General features: G+C 43.3%; 1 protein-coding gene across 2 annotated transcripts in view; it reads left to right on the forward strand.

Annotated features, from left to right (window-relative positions):
• Positions 1 to 27,071, forward strand: part of LOC148141006 (uncharacterized) — a 45,296-nt gene continuing 18,225 nt past the window's right edge. The window contains exons 1-2 of one of the 2 annotated variants that reach the window (XM_087978796.1): positions 1 to 441; positions 19,482 to 19,575. In XM_087978796.1, coding sequence (XP_087834922.1) covers positions 1 to 441; positions 19,482 to 19,575 — 535 coding nt within the window. The remainder of the gene's footprint in view (positions 442 to 19,481; positions 19,576 to 27,071) is intronic. The other variant, XM_087978797.1, reaches the window with a different exon arrangement.

Raw genomic sequence — 27,071 nt, forward strand, 5'->3', positions numbered from 1 at the left:
ATGGGGGCTGGGGAAATGGGTGTGATATTCCGACCGACGGTGCCTGATGGGAGCTGTAGTCCAGAGCCTCCCGGTATCCGGAGCTCGAGCGCGGGCGGTTGGAGCCCGTCGTCAGGAGCTCGAGCGCGGGCGGTTGGAGCCCGTCGTCAGGAGCTCGAGCGCGGGCGGTTGGAGCCCGTCGTCAGGAGCTCGAGCGCGGGCGGTTGGAGCCCGTCGTCAGGAGCTCGAGCGCGGGCGGTTGGAGCCCGTCGTCAGGAGCTCGAGCGCGGGCGGTTGGAGCCCGTCGTCAGGAGCTCGAGCGCGGGCGGTTGGAGCCCGTCGTCAGGAGCTCGAGCGCGGGCGGTACCTCAGTTGTTCTGGTTTTCTGACCGACAACAACTCCACTTTCGCCTTGTGTGTTCATTTTTATCTCCTCTCCCGAACACACCCTGGTTTGTTGTGGTGAGTCTTGGCGCGGTATCTGTACATTCAGCTCTAAGGCAGAAGGTTGTGTTGCATCAAGTTCTACAAAATATTAACAAATAACACCTCGGCAGAAGCTTCAATGTGGATGTCCCCCTTTTCCCAACAACGTCTGCCTGTCCGACTAAGGTAGGCCATGTTGTAACTTTGATGGTGAAGGTATCCGGCGTCAGTTTCAGGGAGCCCCCCCCCCCCAGGTAAAACTGCGTTAGTGTAAGGGACTTGCTCGCCCAGCACCATCGGTGTAAGTGAACCCTTCACCTCAGAAATACCTCTGCAAACAACGCCCTCATAAAACACTGACTTAGAGGGACCTTGGAGCGCAAGTGCACTGATCATAGAGTCATAGAGATGTACAGCATGGAAACAGACCCTTCGGTCCAACCTGTCCAAGCCGACCAGATGTCCCAACCCAATCTAGTCCCACCTGCCAGTACCCGGCCCATATCCCTCCAAACCCTTCCTATTCATATACCCATCCAAATGCCTCTTAAATGTTGTAATTGTACCAGCCTCCACCACATCCTCTGGCAGCTCATTCCATACACGCACCACCCTCTGCGTGAAAAAGTTGCCCCTTCGGTCTCTTTTATATCTTTCCCCTCGGTCTCTTTTATATCTTTCCCCTCTCACCCTAAACCTATGCCCTCTAGTTCTGGACTCCCCGACCCCAGGGAAAAGACTTTATCCATTTATCCTATCCATGCCCCTCATGATTTTATAAACCTCTATAAGGTCACCCCTCAGCCTCCGACGTTCCAGGAAAAACAGCCCCAGCCTGTTCAGCCTCTCCCTGTAGCTCAGATCCTCCAACCCTGGCAACATCCTTGTAAATCTTTTCTGAACCCTTTCAGGTTTCACAACATCTTTCCGATAGGAAGGAGACCAGAATTATTAAGGTATCAGGAACAGGTAAAATAAAGTGGTTGGGAAGGACCACTTGCCATTCTAGGCCGAGATGTGCCGTTTTAGGAGCAGGGAGCCGGTGCTGGAACTGTACAGCATGTGGGTTAGACCACAGCGAGAGTATTGTGTGCAATTCGGGAATCCACATTCTCGGACGGGTGTGGATGGCACTGGAGGGTGATGACTGAGGAGATTTACCAGGGTGTTCCTTGGGCTGGAGAGTTTCAGCTGCAACGAGATTGGACAGTGGGAGAGGCGAAGTTGTTTTCCCCGGGGTGGAGGAGGCTTGAGTGGGGACGTGATTGAGATGTTCAAAATTATGAGGAGTATAGACGGGGAGAAACGTTTTCCCCTTGGTGGAGGCAGCAGTAACCAAGTATATAAATTTAAGGGTAAGGGGGAGGAGGCTGAGGGGGGATGTGAGGGAAGGTTTTATCACCTAGAGAGTGGTGGGAATCTGGAACTCACTGCCTTGTAAGGGTCTGGGAGACATAAACTCTCGTAACAATTAAGTATTTAGATGTGCACTTACAATTCCAAAACAAACAAGGCTCTGGGACAAGTGCTGGAAAACGGGGTTAGAGTAATTACGGGGTTGTTTCTGACCAGCGCAGACTTGATGGGCCGAATAGCCTTTTTCTGTGCTGACGTTCTCAGACTTTATAAAAAACGCTCCTGATGTAGGGGATGCCATAACTGGTAGTTTATGCTTTTTTAGGCAATCTCCTCAAACATGTCTGAATTGAAGGCCCAAGCCTAGAAAGCCCTCCCTTAAAACCCCCACAGGGATTCAGCTTAATTCATTAAAACACCTCACAATCCTGCTCTGAACTACATTACCCATGCTGCATTTGGGACCTGCGATCTGTGAGGTAGTTGTATGGAATAAGCGGAAAGAACCTGCCCGCGGTGTCTGACGGGAGCTGTAGTTCTAACTGCATTGCAGGTGTGGGGAGCCTTCGGTGGTTCAAATCTGAGGCACGAACGGCTGGTACATGGGCAGCGCTGGAATTTGAGGTGCGCAATTGTAAATGACGAACCCTTTTGGCAAAAACCAGGATTACTGTATTTCTGATTTGGAGATGCCGGTGTTGGACTGGGGTGTACAAAATTAAAAATCACACAACACCAGGTTATAGTCTATCACCTGAAGAAGGAGCGAAGCTCCGAAAGCGAATGTGCTTCCAATTAAACCTGTTGGACTATAACCTGGTGTTGTGTGATTTTTAATTTACTGTATTCCCTCCATTCCACATCCCTCTCCTGATTAGTTCCCTGGAAAGTTCGCAAACTGGAAGCTGCTTCTGATTGGTTCTCCCGCGTGAATGCAGAGGGGAATTCCTCGATGCAGTTCACAAAGAACAGATAATCTGGTCATGATCACCTGCCAGTTTGCGGATTCTTATTGACTGCCAAGTTTCTGACATTACAATAGTGTCTTCTCTAGGTGAATCCACTTGCCTGACTGCTTCTCAGGACACAAGCGATTCACACCAGGTTTCAACGTTAGCAGGTAAAGAAGTATTGACTGTAAACAAGCTTATATTCTAACAAACCAGAAAAGATGACTACTATTATCCATGTACCCCCAATAGTCAGCGGGAAATTGAAAAACAAATTTGTAAGGAGATCTCAGTTACTTGTAAGAATAACAGGCTGGTAATGGAAGGGAATTTTAACTTTTCAAACAGACAGGGACTGCAAAAGTGTTAAGAGTTTAGATAGAGAGGAATTTATCAAGTGTACAAGAAAATTTTCTGATTTAGTACGGGGATTACCTACTAGAGAAAGTGCAAAACTTGACCTACTCTTGGAAAATAAGGCAGGGCAAGTGACTGAGGTGTCAGTGGGGAAGAACTTTGGGGCCAGCAACCATCATTCTATTATTTTAAAAATACTGATGGAAAAGGATAGACAGCATCTAAAAAGTTAAAGTTTGAAATTTGGAGGAAGGCCAATTTTGATGGTATTAGGCAAGAACTTTCAGAAATAAATGGGGGCAGATGTTTGTAGGTAAAAGGACAGCTGGAAAATGGGAAGTCATCAAAAATGAATAACGAGAGTCCAGAGATAGTATGTTCCTGTCAGGGTGAAAAGCAAGGCTGGTAGGTATAGGGAATGCTGGATGACTAAAGAACTTGAGGTTTTGTTTAAGAAAAAGAAGGAAGCATATGTCAGGTATAGTAAGCAGAGATCGAGTGAATCCTTAGAGTATAAAGGCAGTGGGAGTATACTTAAGAGGAAATCAGGAGGACAAAAAGGGGACATGAGATAGCTTTGGCAAATAGAGCTAAGGAGAATCCAAAAGGATTTTATAAATACAATAAGGATAAAAGGACATCTAGACCAATAGCACTCCTCAAAGATCAGCAAGGCCACCTGTGTGTGGAACCTCAGAAGATGGGGGAGATAGTAAATGAGTATTTTGCATCAGTGTTTACTGAGGAGAAGGACATAGAAAATACAGAATGGGGGAAATAGATAGTGACATCTTAAAAGATATCCATATTTCAGAGGAGGAGGTGCTTGATATCTTGAAATGTGTAAAGGTGGGTAAATCCCCAGGACCTGATCATGTTTACCCTAGAACTCTGTGGGAAGCTAGGGAAGTGATTGCTGGGCCCCTTGCTGAGATACTTGTTTACAAATTTGTTTACAAAGATTACAAATCTTCTTCAAACTCGCTAATATTTGTGTCATTGATAGTCACAGTGAGGTGCCGGAAGACTGGAGGTTGGCTAATGTGGTGCCACTATTTAAGAAAGGTGGTAAGGAAAAGCCAGGAACAGTATACTGGTAAGTCAGACAATGGTGTTGGGCAAGTTGTTGAAAGTAATTCTGAGGAATCGAATTTCCATGTATTTGGAAAGGCAAGGACTGATTTGGGGTAATCATCATGGCTTTGTGTGTGGAAAATCATGTCTCACTAACTTGATTAAGCTTTTTGAAGAAGTAACAAAGAGAATTGATGAGAGCAGAGCAGTGGATGTGATCTATACGCACTTCATTAAGGTGTTTGACAAGGTTCCTCATGGTGGACTGGTTAGCAAGGTTCGATCACATCAATTACAGGGAGACCTAACCATTTTGGATACAGACTGGCTCCAAGTAGAAGACAGAGGATGGTGATGGAGGGTTGCCTTTCAGACTGGAGGCCTGTGACCATTGATATTCCACAATGACTGGCGCTGGGTTCATTGCCTTTCGTCATTTATATAAATGATTTGGAAATGAACATAGGAGGTATAGTTAGTAAGTTTGCAGATGTGTCATGGACAGCAAAGAAGATTATCTCAGTACAATGGAATCTTGATCAGATGGGCCAAAGAGTGACAGATAAAGTTTAATTCAGATAATTGTGAGGTGCTACATTTTGGAAAGGCAAATTAGGGCAGGAGTGATACACTTAATGGTAAGGTCCTGGGGAGAGTTGCTGAACAGAGACCTTGGAGTGCAGGTTCATAGTTCCTTGGAAGTGGAATTGCAGGTAGATAGCATAGTGAAGAAGGCATTTAGTATGCTTTCCTTTATTAGCCAGAGCATTGAGTATAGGAGTTGGGAGTCCTGTTGCGGTTGTACAGGACATTGGTTAGGCTTCTTTTGGAATATTATGTGCAATTCTTGTCTCCCTCCTATAGGAAGGATGCTGTGGAACTTGAAAGGGTTCAGAAAAGATTTACAAGTCTTTTGTCAGGGTTAGAGAGTTTGAACTATAGGGAAAGGCTGAGTGGCTGGGGCTGTTTTCCCTGGAGCATCGGAGGCTGAGGAATGACTTTATAGAGGTTTATAAAATCATGAGTGGTATCGATAGGGGTATAGGATAAATAGACAAGGTCTTTTCCCTGGGGTGTGAGTGTCCAGATCTAGACGGCATAGGTTTAGGGTGAGAGGGGAAAGACTTAAAAGTGACTTAAGGGGCAAACCTTTCACGCAAAGGGTGGTGCGTGTATGGAATGAGCTGCCAGATGAAGTGGTGGAGGTTGGTACAATTCCAACATTTAAAAGGCATCTGAATATGAAGAGGGTATATGAATAGAAAGGGTTTAGAGGGATATGGGCCAGGTGTTGGCAAATGGGGCAAGATTAATTTGTGGTATCTGGTCAGCATGGACAAGTTGGACTGAAGGGTCTGTTTCCCTTCTGCACATCTGACTCGATAACTTGAAAATGTACCCTTTTAAATCCCAAACATAAAAAGATTAATTCATATACAAGGCAGACAAAACCAGATGGTTTGAGGGCAGTCAGTTTGCTGGCTAGCTGGTCTGTGATGTAGGGTGTTGCCAACATTGTGGGTTCAATTTCCTCAATGACTGAAATTACCACAAAGGACTCTTCTTCTGTGGTGACCCTCAGGTTAAACCACCACCACTCCTGTCTCTCTGTCGGTCTGTCTTTCTGTCCAAAAAGTAGACAAGAATTTTGTAGTACAATAGACTGACCACAAGTGTGGAAAATTATTTCTCACAGTTGTTTTGATTTTAGCAATGACGACATGATGTTGATTGCACACTGGTCAATCTTTGATTCTAAGTCTATATAGGAGCTTCTATACATTTGATGTCTTCTTTTGGTGATCAGATCAAAAATAAAATTAACCTTCTTTGTCAAAAATGGGACTGATGGTGGGAGAGGTTTGAGACGGACCCTGCTGAGACAGACAGTGCTTTTGAATGATAACTCCCCTGTGTGAGCAGTGGGGGGAAACAACATCGACAGCTCTCCGTGCAACAGAAGCAGGTGACCTGGTTCCAAGTCATGTGGATCCACACAGTGAGAGAAGAGGAGGAGGTGAAACAATCCTGGTACATGTCATATGAGAAGGTTTTGTATCCAGTGTGAGTTCATTAATGAGCCAGGAGTCTGACAACCATTTGAAAACTTCATTATGAAACTTGCATTGATAGGATTCTTCCCCCTCTGTCAGCATGTTGATGGACCAGGAGATTCATTGACTCTGAAAACCTTGTCTCACACCTCATACATGAATGATTCCTTACCATTGTGGATCTCAGGATGCTTAGGGAGATGGCAAGAGTGGGTGAAAGGATTCTCACAAACATTGCACCTGAAGAATTTGTCACGTGTGAACTATCTGATGGCCCAGGGTGTTGAGGAAGTCATCAAAGCTTCACCACAAACCTTAAGCTTGATTCTTTGAGGACCCTCTGATGAAGATGTTTGCTCTGGAGAACAATACACTGCACATGAATAGTTACTCCTGTGTGAAGGCAAGAAACTGTAACAGTGCATGATTTACTGCACACATCACACTTTTCTCTACTGTGAAGGCATTGGTTTATTTGGTAGTTCCATGACCACATACAGGTTGTAGTACAATTTCTTAAATATGGTGACTTCTTGCGCACTCTTTGGTCTTCCTTGAGGCTTGGAGAAAGTGAGGACTGCAGGTGCTGGAGATCAGAGTCGAAGAGTGTGGTGCTGTGTCGGAGAAATTAGCCCAATAAAGCAGAGACCACACAAACCAGATCGGATGAAATTGACAAGCTGTTTATTACAAGCAATATTGCTGGAAGAGAAATTGACTAGGCTGACACAGAACTGACAGTCTGTACAGGTAGATCAAAGGTTCTCTTCCTTGAGCTGAGGAAGAAGCCACGTTTTATAATAATCTTGTACAATAAGGTTAACTAGAAATGGGGAAAGATACAATGTATCTGGAAATGGGGTAATCTAGTTACAATGATGCTAATTGGAAAAGTTATCGGATGAATGTCCTGATTCTCGAAACAATGGCAACATCCTGACAGTATCAATGGGTCCAGAGCTTCCAGTTTTCTTCGCAGGTAGGTGCTAATGTCTCTTCTGAAACAGTAAGGTGCTTCCATTGTCTTGTCCTGGGAGCAATGCTTATGGTGGTGCCTCTCTGTCTGACCTGTTCTTTATGTAGCTTTGATATTGCTGGTTTATGAGACTGCCCTTGGGGCTTTGGAACAGCTGTGTTGATCTGCCATTATTAGTGGGTGTTGGGAAGTATATTCCCTTGTCTGTGAGTGCTCTCTGGTTTCGCTTGTCAGCCTGCTTGGTCCCTGCTGAGGCATTCTGGGTGCTTTTGGTATAGTTTGGCCAAGTTTGCTTTCCTATGTTCTGTGTGGGTCTATTATGGGTTGGCAGGGTAGCAGATCTTTTCCAACATATTGGAAAAGCACAGCCGGTCAGGCATCATCTGAGGAGCAGGATAGTCGATGTTTCGAGCATAAGCCCTTCATCGGGAATCCTCATTATTCCTCATCATTATCAGTCCTGATGAAGGGCTTATGGTTGAAACGTCGACTCTCCTGTTCCTCGGATGCTGCCAGACTGGCTGTGTTTTTCCAGCAACACACTCTTCGACTCTTCCTCGAGGCTTACTGATTCTGAAAGTTTGTGCATGACTGGTTTCTCACCAGCATGAATGCCTTGGTGCTCCACCAGTTGGATTATCGTCCAAAGCTCTCATTGCACACTTGGCACTTCATGTTTCTTTCTGGTGTTGAAGTGCTGATGCGTGCAAAGGTTTGACAATGCCAAGAATGATCTTTCATACAGTTCATATGTAAATAGTTTCTCCCTTGTGTGAAGGTGTTTGTGTTCAAGATTTGTATTTGACCAGGAGAACGATTGGTCACAACTCATGCATGAATTGATTCTCTCCTCTGTGGATGCACCAGTGTGTGTGGAGGGGTGATGATTGAGAGAATGATTTGTCACACACATCACATTTAAAAGGCTTCTCCCCAATGTGGGTGCATTGGTGTTTTACAAGTATTGACGACTCTGTGAAACACCTGACATTGGAATGGTTTCTCCACCATGTGAATCCTGTGGTGTTACAGGAGGCTTGAGGACAGCTTTATTACAAACCTCACACTTGAATGGTTTCTCCCCTGTGTGAATTCTCTGCTCTTAGGAGGGTCAAGGGCATCACAAAAGCTTTATCAGAAACTTCGCACCTAAATGATTTCTCCCTTGTCTGAATCATTTGGTGTGCACAGAGGTGGGTTGACCATGGGAATGCTTTGTCACACCTCTCATGTGAATGGTTTCTCCTCTGTGTGGATGCGTGGCTGGTGATCACGGAGGGTAGATGACTGTGAGAATGATTTCTCACACACCTCACACTTGAACGGCTTCTCCTCAGTGTGAGTGCGTCAATGCTTCATAAGTATCGATGCATGTGTAAAGGTTTGGTCACACACTTCACACTTGAAGGGCTTCTTCTCCAGTGTGAATTCTCTTGTGTCTCTTCAGATCAAAAGAGTGGGTGAAACCTTGTCACAGCAGAAGGGCTTTTCCTCTGTGTTAACATTTTGGTGTATCAACAGCCTCATAGATGTCACAAAAACTTTATTGCAAATCTCACATTTGAAGTGTTTCTCCCCAATGGAGATTGTCTAATGGACCAGGAGGTTCGATAATCGTGTAAAGGCTTTGTCACACTTCACATATGAACAAAATCTTCCCCCATATGAATACATTGGTGTACACAGAGGTTCGTTAACTCTGAGAATGATTTCTCACACATTTCACATATGAATGCAAGGAAATGCCATGCATCTGACAATGATTTGTTGCACACATTACACTTGAAAGGCTTCTCCCCAGTGAACGTATGTAGGCGTTTCATGATGTTTAATGACTGTGTGAAGTGTTGCTTGCATAATTCACTTGAATAGTTTCACTTTCACTCAGCAGTTCAACAGATAGATCTTGCATGTTAGGACAACATTTTGAGCCTGTGGAGTCCTTTTTGTATTCTCCAATGTAGAATACTGTAATCCTTCTCTAAAACAGGAAAAGGAAATATGATTTTCTCCAACTCACTCTCCTCTTTTACTGAAGGGACTGACTCCTCAGTTAGAGACTGTTCCGCAGTGAGTGCCAGTCTGCTATTCCCCTGTGTAGGGATTCTTTCGTTTTCCTCACTTGACTTTCACACACCCTCTGTTTCAAGTCAGGACATTGTCTGCTCCTGGTTACTATCCAAAGTGGCTACATTGTTTCCTCTGCTCGGATCCCCATCTTCCCAAGTCCATGAGGCAATGGAAAAGACAGTTAGGCAGAGTGCAAAATGGACCATCAATTCACTTTGCGCTCACATCATGATTGATTCTGAACTGCCCTCTGAAGTGGCTGAGCAAACAATGATATACAGTCACTGCAAAGTCCAACAATAAAGAAAATCAGAGAGATCTGGAGTATCCTGACATTGTGTCAGAATAAAATGAAAGTGATCTCAACCCAATGAAATCTGTGTAGTCTCTTACCAAGGTCTGTGATGAGGAGAGCTCCTCCACAGATTAGTCAATCTGAATCATATTAATCTGGAAACATCCCAAACTCCTCTGTCACCATCCCTGTGAATGTCCAATCGCATTGGTAAGACCTCAATATTGACTCCAAGGAGTTCTGACTTCAGATCAAGCAAATTCAAAGAAAACTACCACTTCTCTCCCAACAAATGAAGGAGTCATTCATCATATTCACCACCAACGGGGGAAGTAGATTTAGGACCGTTCCCAAAACTGGACGTCCATGATGTGCAGTGAGCCATTAGCAGCAGCGCGATTGTATTCCATTACATTCTCACAGTCCAGCAGTGCCGTCATTCCATGATTATCATCAAACTAGTCTCTCCATGTAATCCTCTCTAATCTGGAACAATTCCAGTACATTTCTTCTGTACCCACTCCAACATTCATGGCTGAACATTCCCCAGACCACCTCAGCCTCTATCTCCACAAACGGGCTCAGTGTGAGACACAATTTGACACCGAGCCACATGAGATATTAAGCAAGATGAGAAAATATTTGAACAAAGAGATAGATATGAAGAAGTATCTTAAAGAAAGAGAGTGTTGGAGAGATTTAGTGAGAGAATTCCAGAGATTAGGGCTCAGAAAGCTGAAGGCAGAGACACCAAAAGTGGAACAAATAAGACGGATGCCACAGAGACTAAAATTAGAGGAGCAAAGGTGACTTAACAGGATCTCAGATTGAAGTGATTATCAAGGCCATATCCTCAGCTTTGAATCAGACGTTGTGGCTTCACGTTCCATTTGAGAATATGGGCACCGAGACTTACCATGAGGGAATGCTGCATTGTCAGAGGTACCTCATTTTAGGGACACCTTTTGTTTCCCTAAGCTCTTTATTTTCTTTTGAAATAATGAAAATACAGAGTTAATTCCAATCTCTTGACCAATATTATTCTCTCCATCACCTCCACCTGTCTGGTCATTTTCAAATTGCTGTTTGTCAAATGTTGTTGTATTCACACTGGTTGCACATTTTCAACACTACTGCAGTGACCACACTTCAAATTGACTGCGTTTGGAACTTCTGAAAGATTCCATAACAATAAAAATGATTTCTTCTGTGATGAGGTTACAGTGATAGGGTACTGGAGCTGAAAATGTGTTGCTGGAAAAGTGCAGCAGGTCAGGCAGCATCCAAGGAGCAGGAGAATCGACGTTTCGGGCATGAGCCCTTCTTCAGGATTCCTGATCTCCAGCATCTGCAGTCCTCACTTTCTCCTCATAGGGTACTGGAGGTCTTGGAGGGGTTTGAAAAGACAGGAAAAATCCAGCTCCACACACACACACACACACAACTCAGCAATAGGAAATCAATGAAAATCGTCAGACGTGCTGTACCTCCCAGATAATTATACCTCACCTTCTCATAATCAGAAATGAGCCATCAACAAAACTCAGCCTGGAAATCAGAAGGGAAATGTTTCCAATAAACACACTCAATATCCAACACACAGCTCCAGTCAAACAGTTCAGCACAAGGCACCGAGTAAACAACTCTCTCAATGGATCATCTCACACAGCATAAGGGACATTTCCACCCCAATTGCCCACAGGATAGTCAGACTGCCTGAAGATTGATGCGGATATTAGAACATAGAACAGTACAGTACAGAACAGGCCCTTCAGCCCATGATGTTGTGCCGACCATTGATCCTCATGTAAGGTAAACCTAATGTACGAACCCTCAAATTTCTGTGACCATATGCATGTCCAGCAGTCTCTTAAATATCCCCAATGACCTCGCTTCCACAACTGCTGCTGGCAACGCATTCCATGCTCTCACAACTCTCTGCGTAAAGAACCCGCCTCTGACATCCCCGCTATACTTTCCACCAAACAGCTTAAAACTATGACCCCTCGTGTTAACAATTTCTGCCCTGGGAAAAAGTCTCCGGCTATCAGCTCTATCTATGCCTGTCATTATCTTATACACCTCAATTAGGTCCCCTCTCTTCCTTCTTTTTTCCAATGAAAAACGTCCGAGGTCAGTCAACCTCTCTTCGTAAGATAAGCCCTCCATTCCAGGCAGCATCCTGGTAAACCTCCTCTGAACCCTCTCCAAAGCATCCACATCTTTCCTATAATAGGGTGACCAGAACTGGACACAGTATTCAAAGTGTGGTCTAACCAAAGTGTTATAGAGCTGCAACAAGATCTCACGGCTCTTAAACTCAATTCCCCCTGTTAATGAAAGCCAAAACGTCATATGCTTTCTTAACAACCCTGTCCACTTGGGTGGCAATTTTAAGGGATTAAGGGATCTATATACCTGCACACCAAGATCCCACTGTTCCTCCACACTGCCAAGAAACCTGTCTTTAATCCTGTACTCAACTTTCAAGTTCGGCCTTCCAAAATGCATCACTTTGAACTCCATCTGCCACCTCTCAGCCCATCTGTCATGCTGCAGCCTACAACAGTCCTCCACACTGCCAAGAAACCTGTCTTTAATCCTGTACTCAACTTTCAAGTTCGACCTTCCAAAATGCATCACTTTGAACTCCATCTGCCACCTCTCAGCCCATCTGTCATGCTGCAGCCTACAACAGTCCTCTATACTGTCGACACCTCCAACCTTTGTGTCATCTACAAACTTGCTAACCCATCCTTCAATCTCCTCATCCAAGTCATTAATAAAAATTACAAAGAGTAGAGGCCCAAGAACAGAGCCCTGTGGAACACCACTCACCACTGACTTCAAGGCAGAATACTTTCCTTCCACTACCACTCGCTGTCTTCTGTCGACCAGCCAATTCTGTATCCAGGCAGCTAAATTTCCCTGTATCCTATTCCTCCTGACCTTCTGAACGAGCCTACCATGGAGAACCTTATCAAATGCCTTGCTGAAGTCCATATACACCACATCCACCACTCGGCCCTCATCAACTTGCCTCGTAACATCCTCGAAGAACTCAATAAGATTTGTGAGGCATGACCTGCCCCTCACAAAGCCGTGCTGACTGCATTTAATTAAGCCACGCTCTTCCAGATGGTCATAAGTTCTATCCCTCAGAATCCTTTCTAACACCTTGCAGACGACAAAATTATGGGATATAATTTTGTATAAAAGCTGCTCCTTCACTCACCATCTCCTTACTTGACAAAGAAGCAGCACACTGAAAGCTTGTACTTTTAAATAAACCTGTTGGACTATAATCTGGTGTTGTGTGATTTTTAACTTTATCCATTCTAGTCCAACGCCGGCTCCTCACAACACAGCTCTGCAAGAGGAAGAAGAGAGAATGGCCAGAGTGGGTGGGCTCTCTGATTAATGTTTCTCACAGTCAATCCAAATATTTCTAATGCAACACAAGTTTTCTGAAGCTTCGGAAACTGGTGAGATGGAGGTGACTTTGAGCAGTAGGTCAGGGGGAGATTTAAACTTGCCATTGTCCCATCTGAATAAAATCTCACTTATTGCAGCTGCTGTCTCACTTGCCTTGGTAAATGTTTGCCAGAGATTTCAAATATGGGAATAGCATTCTTCATCCTCAGAGGCTTTCAAACTGACAACATTAGTATGGGATGAGCATCCTTGAATGTGTTTGATAGCAGATCAGAAGAAGAAGACTCACAATATCCAAGGCAGTGATGATGTGCAATGAAGGGATCAGCACATGACAGGAAGGAGAGTTGCAGAAGGGAGATAACAGCAAAAATTGTCAGGATAGAGAGTGTCATAGCGGGGAGGGAGAGACAAGATTAACCAAGTGATTGTAGTGTGCCTTTATGTCTTGAGAAGAAATCTGATGTCTTTGGGAATGAAATAGGGCTAACTGCATGGGAAGATGGCCACAGTGTTGATATCTGACCTGTCCATGGGTTACCCATAAATAATCTGTTCTCAGCTTCAGTTTCTGAGCCTCAGTATTCATGATGTCAAGTTCATCTCCCGAGGAAGTCCTGGTTCTTTCGTCTCTCCAGGATATTCTGGTCCATTCCTCCCTTGGGGAAACTGGTGGTAATGTCACTGGGCTTGTAATCCAGAACTCCAAGAAAATGTTCTGGAGACATGATTTCAAATCCCACTATGGCAGATGATGACATTTGAATTTAATAAAATCTAGAAAAATGAACTAGTCTAATAGTGTTCATGTGAACATTCTGGATTGTTGTGAAAATGTTTCTGGTTCACAAATGTTTTTTTAATTGTTCGGATGGTTACGTAAGTCCAGACCCACAGCAATGACAGAGACACACAGCCATCAATAAACACACCACCTCCTCAAAGTGTCACAGAGCTGTTAGTGTGGAAGGAGGCCATTCTCCTGCCATACTCTGTCAGTATTTCCTCCTTTTTTTGTCTCAAATGAGCCTGCCTTCACCACAAGTCAGTGCATACTAGACCAAAGCTAATCATTGTATGAAAATCATGCAATGATTCTTTTGCAAATCACTTTAAATCTGTGCCCTCTCTTTTTGACCATTTTACGACTGGAAGCAGTTTTTTCCAATTAACAATATCCTTTCATTATTTTGAAAAGTTAATCGAGTCTTCTCTCATCTTTCTTCTCTCCAGGTAGAATAATCCATATTTCTCCAATATATCCTCATAACTGAAGTGTCTCATCCCTGGGACTATTGTCATAAACCTCTTGTGCATTCTCTTCAATGAGTTCACATCCTGGCACCCTCAACTATATGCAGTACCCCAGCTAAGACTTAACTGGTATCTTTTCAAGTTCAGCAGCACATCTCTGCTCTTGTACTTAATGTCCCTGTTAATAACACATAGGATACTAAAATAGGATACAGAAAAGGGGTGGCACACTGGTTAGCACTGCTGTCTCACAGTGCCAGGGACCTAAGTTTGATTTCACCTTTGGGCAACTGTCTGTTTGGAGATTGCACATTCTCCCCGTGGGTTTCCCCTGGGTCTTTGGTTTCTTCTGACAGTCCAAAGATGTTGTTATGACACAGCGGTGAACTTTCTGTTAATTAAACCAAACACCCAAAAAAGCTCACCTCGCCTTGTAATCTGTTAAAATATGAGTGACAGAGAACTCCCAAATTCCACTATTTAAAGAAAATAACATCAATGTATTCTTTCACTCCATAAGCGAATATTAAACAACTATTCACAAATCTAAGCCCCCCTTTCTCTTAACTGCCTATTACTTGCCTCCAACTATATAACAAAATGCTGTGCCAATAACACACTTAGTAAAATTACATCAACTTAATTTCAAAATTACCTAACAGCTGTTGTCTTCAGTATCTTTCTTCCGGCTGAGATCTCCCTGGGTTGTCTTCTTTCTTTTTACTGTGAACATGTTTCATATGAAAAGGTACATTTGATAGAGTGTTTTCTAATTTCTTGGGTCTCTCTCAATGGCAGTTGCTCTTCTCCAATTTTCAAAATGCTTGCATTTTTATATCACCAACATTGGATCGTCACATTGGTTTAATATTGGCAAAACAATAGATTCAAACTCAGTTGGGTTTTAGTATCCTGAGGCATAATCTAAACTGATTGGTTAAATTTGAATTGTCAAAACCACCAAATCCATTTCACAGCCAAACATTGCATATTTTCAATTTTCCAGTACACTCTGAGACTGCCATCTTGTCATATCACAGGTGCTTGTATGCTCTCAGTTCAGAAAAGCATTTACTCTCTCTTAAAGGTACAGTACACACATTCAACTTCATAACAATGTGCAGGTTAGGAGGATTGGGCATGCAGGGTTATGGTGGAGTGCTCTTTAAAGGGTCAATGTGGACTCGATGGGCCGAAGGCCTCCTTCCACACTGTAAGGATTCTATGAAAGATGTATTAACCACTCTGTCCTGATGATGTATGCACATACACACTCAGGTCTCTCTGCTCTTACATTACCTTTAGAGTAAGACCCTGCAATTTATATGGTTTCTCTGTTCTTTCTACCAAGATAGATCATCTCATACTTCTCCACAATGAGTTCCATCTGCCACCTCATAGAGGAATTGAGATATACAGCAAGGAAACAGGCTTGTCAGCCCAACTCATCCATTCCAACCCGGTTTCCGAAACTTAAGTAGTCCCATTTTCCAGCATTTGGCCCATATTTCTCTCAATCATTCCTATCCGTATACCTGTCAAATGTTTTTCAAACGTGGTAATTGTACTAGCCCCTATCATGTCCTCTGGCAACTCATTCCATACACGCATCACCCTCTGTGTGAAAGCATTGCCTCTCAGGTCTCTTTAAAATCTTTCCCTTCTAACCTTAAAACTCATGCCCTAACCTGGAGAGAAGACCAGTGCACCATATTATACAACAAGGGAACAGTTGGCCTATCAGTTCAATGCCAGTTTTCATAGGAATGCAGGAACAAAAGTAGACCATTCAGCCCCTCAAGCCTGTTTCACATTATTTGAGATCAAGGCTGATCTGTGGCCTAACTCCACATGCTTGCCTTTGGTCCATATCCCTTAATACCTTTGCATAACAAACATTTATAAAAGTTAGACTTAAAATTAACAACTGATCCAGCATCCGCTGCTGTTTGTGGAAGAGTATTCCAAACATCTACCTCCCTCTCTCTTGGACAGTCTGGCTCTAATTCTCAGAATACACTGCCTATGTCTAGAATCCCCAACCAGTGAAAATAAGTTATCTTTCTCTACCCTGACTTTTCCTGTTAATATCTTGAAGACTCCATCGGGTATCCTTTCCTTCCACCCCTCTTCACTAAACTAGGAGAAAGTGAGGACTGCAAATGCTGGAGATCAGAGCTTAAAAATGTGTTGCTGGAAAAGTGCAGCAACTCAGGCAGCATCAGGCATCTTCAGAAGGGCTTATGCCCGAAACGTCGATTCTCCTGTTCCTTTGATGCTGCCTGACCTGCTGCACTTTTCCAGCAACACATTTTTAAGCTCTTCGCTAAACTGTCAACCTGTCCCTTGCCAAGACATCTTAGCACAGCTACAACACAGACATCTTCCTGGTGATATGGAAAATTACTCATTGGTTTACAAAAAGCAGGACAAACCCAATCCAGTCAATAGATGCCTCCATCAGACCAATCTTGATGTTGGAAAGGATTGTGAATAATGTTATCATGTGCCAGTTACACAGCCATAACCTGCTCACTGAATCTCAGTTTAGGTTCTGACAGAGCCACTCAGCTCCTGACCTTATTACTTTTGTCCAATACAGAGAAAAGAGATGAACTCTTTTGTCAGATGAGAGTGATAGCCTTTGACATCAAGTCTACACTTGACTGAGCATGGTATTGAGGAGCCCTCGCAAAACGAGTCAATGGGAATCGGGGAGGAACTTCTCCACTGGCTAGTGTCATACCTGGCACATAGGAAGATGGTTGTAGTTGTTGGACATCAGGCATCTCAGCTCAGGACACCTCTACAGGAGTTCCTCAGTCTAGTGTCATAGGTCCAACCATTTTCAGCTGCTTCATCAATGACCCTCCCTCAATTATATGGTCAGACTTGTTATGTTCACTGATGATTGCACAATGTTCAGCACCATTCATGACTCCTCAGGTTTTAAAGCAAGCCATATCTGAATGCAGCAACCTGGACAACATACAAGTTTGCACTGTTAAATGGCAATTAAAATTTGAGCCACGAAAGTACCGAACAGCAACCATTGCTGACAGTACAGAATTGACTTTGATGTTCAATAATGTTACCATCACTGAATCTTGGAACTCTTTCCTTATGTCATCGTGGGTATACCTAAACTACATGGACTGCAGTGGTTCAAGAAGGCAGCTCACCACAACCGCTCCCAAATCAATTAAGGATGGGCAATAAACATTGGCCTTCTCAGAAACCACTCCATTAATGAAAGGGTAAAACAGATCTTCCGCAAGCTTCCTTCCTCATGTCCAAGTTATGAAGGCTCTGGATCTGCAACTGGTAAGGTTAGAATGGACAGTTTGGGCAATTATTTGATTGACACCATGTCTGCAAGGGCAAGGGGGAGGGGCAACACCCACATTTTATAGTGAGGAGGGGTCAGTGCCCCTATTGTATAATGAAGATGGGCAATACCCAATCATGCAGTGAAGAGGGGGCAGTGCTGACAATTAGGAAGAGGAGAGAAAATGACCACAATATACAATGAAAAGGGGGCGTGCCCACATTGGAAACTGAGGAAGGACAATGTCCAAATTATACAGTAAAGATGGAGAGTGGTCACATAGGGGAATAAGGAAGGGGCAATGCCCACATTGGTGAATGAGCAGGGAGAGTGCCTACAAGGGGTAATGAGCAGGGCACTGTCCACAGCAGATTAGGAGTACCATGAACTGGTGATGTGCCAGTTTATTGTTTGTGGGGTAATGCAGAGAGACACCTTTCACAGCAAACACCAATAAAACCTCAACATCTCCAGCTCAGGAAACATTATAGCCGTGTGATTCCCATTGCCCTACCAAACTCAGGCTCTGCTGGATGTAGGTTTGCTCGCTGAGCTGGAAGGTTTATTTTCAGATGTTTCATCACCATACCAAGTAACATAATCAGTGAGCCTCTGGTGAAGCACTGGTGTTATGTTCTGCTTTCTATTTATGTGTTTATAATTTCCTTGGGTTGGTGATGCCATTTCCTATATTGTTGATGTAAGTTCCTGTTCTTTTTCTCAGGAGGTGGTAGCTGTAGTCCAAATCGATACATTTGTTGATAGAGTTCCGGTTAGAATGCCATGCTTCTAGGAATTCTCGTGTGTATCTCTTTTTGGCTTGTCCTAGGACGGATGTGTTGTCCCAGTCAAAGTGGTGTCCTTTCTCATCTGTATGTAAGGATACTAGTGATAGTGGGTCATGTCTTTTTGTGGCTAGTTAATGCTCATGTTTCCTGGTGGCTAGTTTTCTGCCTGTTTGTTCAATGTAATGTTTGTTACAGTTCTTGCGAAGTATTTTGTAAATGATGTTTATTTTCCTTGTTGTCTGTATAAGGTCTTTTAAATTCATTAGCTGCTGTTTTAGTGTGTTGATGGGATTGTGTGCTACCAAAAATGTCCAGTGCACTCTAAGATCCAGATCAAAAATATAAATCAGGGAAAACAAGGGTCCAATTCTGAACTTTAGTGAACTCTACTACAAGCATTGTCTAGTCTGAAAAATATCCATTAACCGTTACGCACGTATATCCTATTCCTAAGCCAATTTTGCCTCCATGTACTGTCTCTTTTACCACATGAGCGCCAACGTTCCTCACAAGTCTGCTGTGTGGCACTGCATTAGATGCCGTTTGGAAGTCCATGTTTACCACATTAACAGCATTACCCTCACTGTTACATCTTTAAACAACTTCAGCATGTAAACTGAACATGATTTTCCCTTATGAAATCTATGCTGGTTCTCCTTCATGAAATTGTATTTGCCTATGTGATTGATGTTATCCCAAATTATTGTTTTGGTAAGTTTCCCCACCACGAAAGTTATATTGACTGCTCTGTAATAGGAGCTTATGCTCATAATTTTTATTTGAACAAGGATGTAATGTTTGTAATTCGCCAGTCCTCTGGCACCAACATGCCAAGTCCAGGCAGGACTGAAAGATTGTGGTAAATGCCCCATCAATTTCAATTCTGCTTCCATTTTTCATCCAGTCCCAGTATTTTGTCAATTCTAAGTTACCAACAGCTTATCCAGCACTCTCCTGATCAATTTTGAACACTTCTAGTGACTGAGTTTCCTTGTCTTGACCATAACCTGGATAATCTGTTTCTTTGGGAAAGACAGGTGTAAAATATTCATGTATTATTTTAGCCAAAACCACCTGCCTCGATGTATAAATCTCCTTTTTGGTCCCTAATCCTTTTACTTTTTTTTATTCATTAACAGAATGTGGGCATTTATTACCCATCCCTAACTGCCAGAGGACAGCTAAGAATCAACCACTTTACTGTGAGTCTGAAGTCACCTGTAGGCAGATCAGGTAAGGATAGCAGTTTCCTTCCCTAAAGGACGTAGAGTCATAGAGACGTACAGCATGGAAACAGACCCTTCGGTCCAACCTGTCCATGCCAACCAGATATCCCAACCCAATCTAGTCCCACCTTCCTGCACCCGGCCCATATCCCTTCAAACCCTTCCTATTCATATACCCATCCAAATGCATCTTAAATGTTGCAATTGTACCAGCCTCCACCGCTTCCTCAGGCAGCTCATTCCATACATGTACCACCCTCTGCGTGAAAAAGTTGCCCCTTTGGTCTCTTTTATATCTTTCCCCTCTCACCCTAAACCTATGCCCTCTAGTTCTGGTCTCCCTGACCCCAGGGAAAAGACTTTGCCTATTTATCCTATCCATGCCCCTCATAATTTTGTAAACCTCTATAAGGTCACCCCTCAGCCTCTGACGGTCCAGGGAAAATAGCCCCAGCCTGTTCAGCCTCTCCCTATAGTTCAAATCATCCAACCCTGGCAACATTCTTGTAAATCTTTTCTGAAACCTTTCTTGTTTCACAACATCTTTCCGATACGAAGGAGACCAGAATTGCATGCAATATTCCAACACTGGCTTAACCAATGTCCTGTACAGCCACAACATGACCTCCCAACTCCTGTACTCAATATTCTGACCAATAAATGAAAGCATACCAAACACCTTCTTCACTATCCTATCTACCTGCGACTCCACTTTCAAGGAGCTATGAACCTGCACTCCAAAGTCTCTTTGTTCAGCAACACTCCCTAGGACCTTACCATTAAATGTATAAGTCCTGCTAAGATTTGCTTTCCCAAAATGCAGTACTCACATTTATCTCAATTAAACTCCATCTGCCACTTCTCAGCCCATTGGCCCATCTGGTCCAGATCCTGTTGTAATCTGAGGTAACCCTCTTCGCTGTCCACTCCACCTCCAATTTTGGAATCATCTGCAAACTTACTAACTGTACCTCTTATGCTCACATCCAAATGATTTATGGAAATGACAAGAAGTAGAGGACCCAGCACCGATCCTTGTGGCACTCCACTGGTCACAGGCCTCCAGTCTGAAAAACAACCCTCCACCACCACCCTTCGTCTTCTATCTTTGAGCCAGTTCTGTATCCAAATGGCTAGTTCTCCCTGTATTCCATGAGATCTAACCTTGCTAATCAGTCTCCCATGGGGAACCTTGTCGAACGCCTTACTGAAGTCCATATAGATCACATCTACTGCTCTGCCCTCATCAATTTTCTTTTTTACTTCTTCAAATAACTCAATAAAATTTGTGAGACATGATTTCCCACGCACAAAGCCATGTTGACTATCTCTAATCAGTCCTTGCCTTTCCAAATACATGTACATCCTGTCCCTCAGGTTTCCCTCCAACAACTTGCCCACCACCGAGGTCAGGCTCACCGGTCTATCGTTCCCTGGCTTGTCTTTACTGCCCTTCTTAAACAGTGGCACCACGTTTGCCAACCTCCAGTCTTCCGGCACCTCACCTGTGACTATCGGTGATACAAATATCTCAGCAAGAGGCCCAGCAATCACTTCTCTAGCTTCTGACAGAGTTCTTGGGTACACCTGATCAGGTCCTGGGGATTTATCCACCTTTACCCATTTCAAGACATCCAGCACTTCCTCCTCTGTAATTTGGACATTTTGCAAGATGTCACCATCTATTTCCCTACACTCTATATCTTCCATATCCTTTTCCACAGTAAATACTGATGCAAAATATTCATTTATTATCTCCCCCATTTTCTGTGGCTCCACACAAAGGCCACCTTGCTGATCTTCGAGGGGCCCTATTCTCTCTCTAGTTACCCTTTTCCTTAATATATTTGTAAAAACCCTTTGAATTTTTAATTCTATTCGCCAAAGCTATCTCATGTCCCATTTTTGCCCTCCTGATTTCTCTCTTAAGTATACTCCTACTTTCTTTATACTCTTCTAAGGATTCACTTGACCTATCCTGTCTATACCTGACATATGCTTCCTTCTTTTTCTTAACCAAACCCTCAATTTCTTTAGTCATCCAGCTTTCCCTATACCTATCAGCCTTCCCTTTCACCCTTTTACCTGTGAACATCTGCCTCCAATCAGCTTTTGAAAGTTTTTGCCTAATACTGTCAAAATTGGCCTTTCTCCAATTTAGAACTTCAACTTTTAGATGTGGTCTATCCTTTTCCATCACTATTTTAAAACGAACAGAATTATGGTCGCTGGTCCCAAAGTGCTCCCCCACTGACACCTCAGTCACCTGCCCTGCCTTATTTCCCAAGAGTAGATCAAGTTTTGAACCTTCTCTAGTGGGTACATGCACTTCCTGAATCAGAAAACTGTCTTGCACACACTTAACAAATTCCTGTCCATCAAAACTCTTTACACTATAGCAGTCCCAGTCTATGTTTGGAAAGTTAAAATCCCCTACCATAACTACCCGATTATTCTTACAGATAACTGAGATCTCCTTACAAGTTTGTTTCTCAATTTCCCTCTGACTATTAGGGGGTCTATAATACAATCCCAATAAGGTTATCATCCCTTTCTTATTTCTCAGTTCCACCCAGATAACTTCCCTGGATGTATTTCTGGGAATATCCTCCCTGGGCACAGCTGTAATGCTATCCCTTATCAAAAATGCCACTCCCCCTCCTCTCTTGCCTCCCTTTCTATCCTTCCTGTAGCATTTGTATCCTGGAACATTAAGCTGCCAGTCCTGCCCATTCCTGAGCCATGTTTCTGTAATTGCTGTGATATCCCAGTCCCATGTTCCTAACCATGCCTTGAGTTCATCTGCCTTCCCTGTTAGGCCCCTTGCATTGAAATGAATTTATTAGTCCTACCTAGTCGCTGCCTGCCCTGACTGTTTGACTCACTTCTGTTCTGAACTGTACCAGTTTCAGGTTGATCTCTTTCCTCACTATCTCCCTGGGTCCCACCCCCCACCCCTACCCCCCACACTTCTTCCCCCCTTACTAGTTTAAATCCTCCCAAGCAGTTATAGCTAATTTCCCTGCCAGTATATTAGTCCCCTTCCAATTTAGGTGCAATCCGTCCTTCTTATGCAGGTCACTTCTACCCCAAAAGAGATTCCAATGACCCAAAAATGTGAATCCTTCTCCCATACACCAGCTCCTCAGCCATGCATTCATCTGCTCTATCCTCCTATTCCTGCCCTCACTAGCTCCTAGCACTGGGAGTAATCCAGATATTACTACCCTTGAGGACCCCCTTTTTAAATTTCTGCCTAACTCTGTAATCTCCCTTCAGAATCTCAACCTTTTCCCTTCCTATGTTGTTGGTTCCAATGTGGACAATGACCTCCTGCTGGCCCCTCTTCCCCGTGAGACATCTTTGATCTTGGCACCAGGGAAACAACACAACATTCTGCTTTTTCTCTGCTGCCCACAAAAACGTCTATCTGTACCTCGGACTACAAAATCCCCTAACACAATTGATCTCTTGGAAGCCGATGTACCCCTCATTGCATTAGAGCCAGTTTCAATACCAGAAACTTGGCTGTTCGTGCCACGTTCCCCTGAGAATCCATCAGCCCCTACATTTTCCAAAACAGCATACCTGTTTGAAATGGGTATAATCCACAAAAGACTCCTGCCGTAGGTGCCTACCTCTCTTACCTTCCTGGAGTTAACCCATCTATGTGACTGTATCTGAGACTTTCCCCCCTTCCTACAACTGCCACCAATCACATACTGTTGCTGTTGCAAATTCCTCATCGCTTCTATCTGTCTCTCCAAGCGATCCACTCGATCTGATAAGATTTGCAACCAACAGCATTTATGGCAAATATAATCCGCAGTAACCCTTAAACTCTCTTTAAACTCCCACATCTGACAAGAAGTACATATCACTGCAAAGGCTATTTTTGCTCCTTCACAATCTATGGACCCAGAAAATAACAACGTCTTCTTCCTCTACAAAACACTGCACCAGGTTAAGTTAATAGCTGTGGCTTACATTTTAAGTTTAATCAAGAGACTTATCTCCAAAAACATATAGTCAAGAAAGAACCCACTGTACTCACTAATACAGCCCTTCTCTTGGACAGACTTAAAACAACAAATAACTTATCTAATTCTGAGTTGTGAACTTCGCCCAAACCGGTTCTTCCAAGATTAATTGTGAAATTCACTGTTTGTTAATTTTCCCAGATGCACTCTGATGTCCAGCGACACATGAATTCAAAAACAGCAAAGGCAGTAACTGTGCAGGTTCTCTCTCTCTCTCTTGCACTGTCCTCACCATGTGCTTCCTGTGTCTGTTCTTCTCCTTTTTAAAACTGCTGTTGTTTTGACTTTTTTTTTCCCAAAGTTCCTAAACAATGCAACAGCATATAAAATAGTAATTGCTGTTCCTGGAATTCGAGGAAATCACCTCCAGCACCTAAAATACTTCAAAAAAAAGGAGCAGCCCTTACAGCCAGAAATTTTGTAAACCAGATAGGTTTTTCTGAAAACTGCAATGGATTTAGAGTCATCATTATTAGACTCTTAATTCCAGATTCTTACTGAATCCACATTCCACCATCTGCCGTGACAGGATTCAAACTTGGCCCTCCAGACACTATCTGAGTCTTAGGAATAATAGTCCAGTCATAACACCACTAGACTGTTGCCTTCCCCAAACTGGTGTGCCGAGAGGAGAGATAGGGATTTCCCTTATCTTAATTGTCAATCATTTTTCATCGTCCTCTGCATCTCATATTTGCTTTCTCAACTCAATTCTGAACATTTTACATTCAGCTTGGGTTCTTGATTGAATTTTTCAACTGACACTGCCATATGCACACTTCTTATTGTTAATCTTAATTCCTATCTTTTCTTTTAACCAGGGAGCTCTAGATTTGTTTTCCCTACTTTTACCTTTTGAGGGAATGCACATTGCTTGTCTCCAAATCATATTTTGTCTGAAGGTAGCTCATTGTTATGCTGATTGTTATTCCCATAACCTTTGGCTCCCATCTATCTGGCCCAGCTGCACTCTTGTCCAATTGGAATCACCTTTCCCCCAGTTAGTTATTCTTATTCTCAGCTGTCCATTTCTCAAGTGATGCAGTCACAGGCACAGAAGCAGATCCTTTGGTCGAACCAGTCAATGCATACCATAATCTCAAACTAAACTAATCCCATCTGCCTACGCTTGGCCTATATTCCTGAAAACATTTCTTATTCAAGCACTTATCCAAATGTCTTTTAAACCCTTTACTATTGTCATCTTAAACCTTATGATACAATGATCACTGTCCCCTTGATGTTCCCTCACTGACATTTGACTTATTGACCGTACCTCATTCCCAAGCACCAGCTCAAGACAGTCTCCTTTCTTTTTGGATATAGGGCTGCTGGGGGTTATGGGAATGTGCTAGGGGCAGAGAGGGGGTGCTGGGAAGAGCAGGTAGGAGTCAGAGAGAGTTATGGGGAAAAGGCAGGAAAGTGGAGTTGAGGATTATGATATCAGCAATGATCTCATTAAATGGCAGAGCAGATTTGATGGTTTGAATGTTCTACCTTTGGAAACACTACTGTATTCTGTAGGAACCAAAGCACATTACACAGAGAGTGGTGAGTGTGTGAAATGCATTGCCAGCAGTGATAGGAGAGTCAGATACATTAGGCATTTTTAAGCGGCTTTTGGATAGGCACATGGATAATAGTAAAATGAAGGATATTATGGACGTTAGTTTGATCTTAGAGTAGGATTAAAGGTCAGCACAACATTGAGGGCCAAAGGGCCTATACTATGCTGCACTGTTCTATGTTCGAAGATGCTGAACAGAATCTGTCAGATTGTAGAGGGATTTTTAAGGGGCCTGGAGTCAGGAGGGGTACCCATTATTGTTCCCCTAGGCCTGATCCCTCCTCCTCTTCCTCTCTCTTGCCCCTTGTTCTCCTGACAGGATGCAGTAACATTCAGGCGAATGATTTTAGGAACAATAGTTCCACAGAGAGATTGGAGAAGTTGGGATTGTTCTCCTTGGAGAAGAGACGGTTTAGAAATGTGATCAAGGTTTTAAAAATTATGAGGCATCTGGACAGAGCAGACAGGAAGAAATGTTCCCCTAGAGAATAATGACAATAAAATATGATTTTGTGGCTGTAACAGACACCCAGCCCAAAGAAGGATGATATTGGGTATGAAATAGTCCTTTGTACAAGGTGTTCAGAAAAGATAGGAAAGGAAGAAAAGGTGGACGAGTAGAAGTGTTGGTAAGAAAAACATTCAATCACGATAAGTGTTTGGCAAGACAAACAAGGCAAGTGAATACATGAAGAATGTAGGACCCTTAGAAGCACTGAGGATCAGAGGGACCTTGGCGTACATTTACATTTGTCCTTTAAGGTATCAAGATAGGTGGATAAAATGATTCTGAAGGCATGTGGTATACTTGCCTTTATTAGTTGAGGCACAGACTTTAAGGGCAGGGAGGTGATGCTGAAACTGTATAAAACATTGGTTAGGCCACAGCCTAACAATCCAAGAGTATTGTCTTGCAGTTTTGGAATCTATATTAAATGAAGGATGTGACAGCAGTGCAGAGAATATTTACGGGAATGTTGCCTGGGCTGGAGAGTTTCAGTTATGAAGAGAGATAGGATAGACTGGGGTTGTTTGCCTTGGAGTAGAGGAGTCTGAGCTGGGCATGTGATTATGGTGAATTAAATTATGGCAACAATGATGGGATAGGCAGAAAACTTTTCCCCTGGTGAGGGAACAATCACCAGAAGGCATTGATTTAAGGAGCATAAGACTCAGAGCGGATATGATGAATTTATTTTTCACCCAGAGTGTAGTGGAATCTGGAATTAACTGGCTGTAAAGGTGGTAGAGGCAGAAATGCTCGTAACACTTAATAAGTATTATATGCCAAGATATACAAAGCCATGGGTCAAGTCCTGGAAAATGGGATAAGAAAACGTAGGTGGTTGTTTTTGACTTTATGGGCTGCAGAGCTTTCTTCTATGCTGTAAACCCCTATGGTGTGTCAGAGAGAGACATTATCATAGAGATGTACAGCACAGAAACAGATCCTTTGGTCCAACTTGTCCATGCCATCCAGATGTCTTAAAGTAATCGAGTCCCATTTGCCAGCATTTAGCCAGTATCCCTCTAAACCTTTCCTATTCATATACCCATCCTGGTAGGTCTTTTAAATGTTGAAGTAGCCTCCACTATTTCCTCTGACAGCTCATTCCATTCATGCACCACCCTTCTGCATGAAAAACTTTCTCCTTAGGTCCCTTCTAAATTTTTCCCATCTTATACTAAACCTATGACCTCTAGTTCTGGACTCTGCCACTTCAGGCAAAAGACCTTGTTTATTTACCTTACCCATGCCCCTCATGATTTTATAAACCTCTATAAAGTCACTCCACAGCCTCCAATACTCCAGACAAAACAGCCTCAGCCTACTCAGCCTCTTCCTATCTCTTAAACCCCCCCCAACCCTGGCAACATCCTTGCAAATCATTTCTA

Source organism: Chiloscyllium plagiosum, unplaced genomic scaffold (assembly GCF_037043375.1).
Source record: "Chiloscyllium plagiosum isolate Xiang-an unplaced genomic scaffold, Cpla_swu_hap1 HiC_scaffold_35, whole genome shotgun sequence".
Lineage (NCBI taxonomy): Eukaryota > Metazoa > Chordata > Chondrichthyes > Orectolobiformes > Hemiscylliidae > Chiloscyllium > Chiloscyllium plagiosum.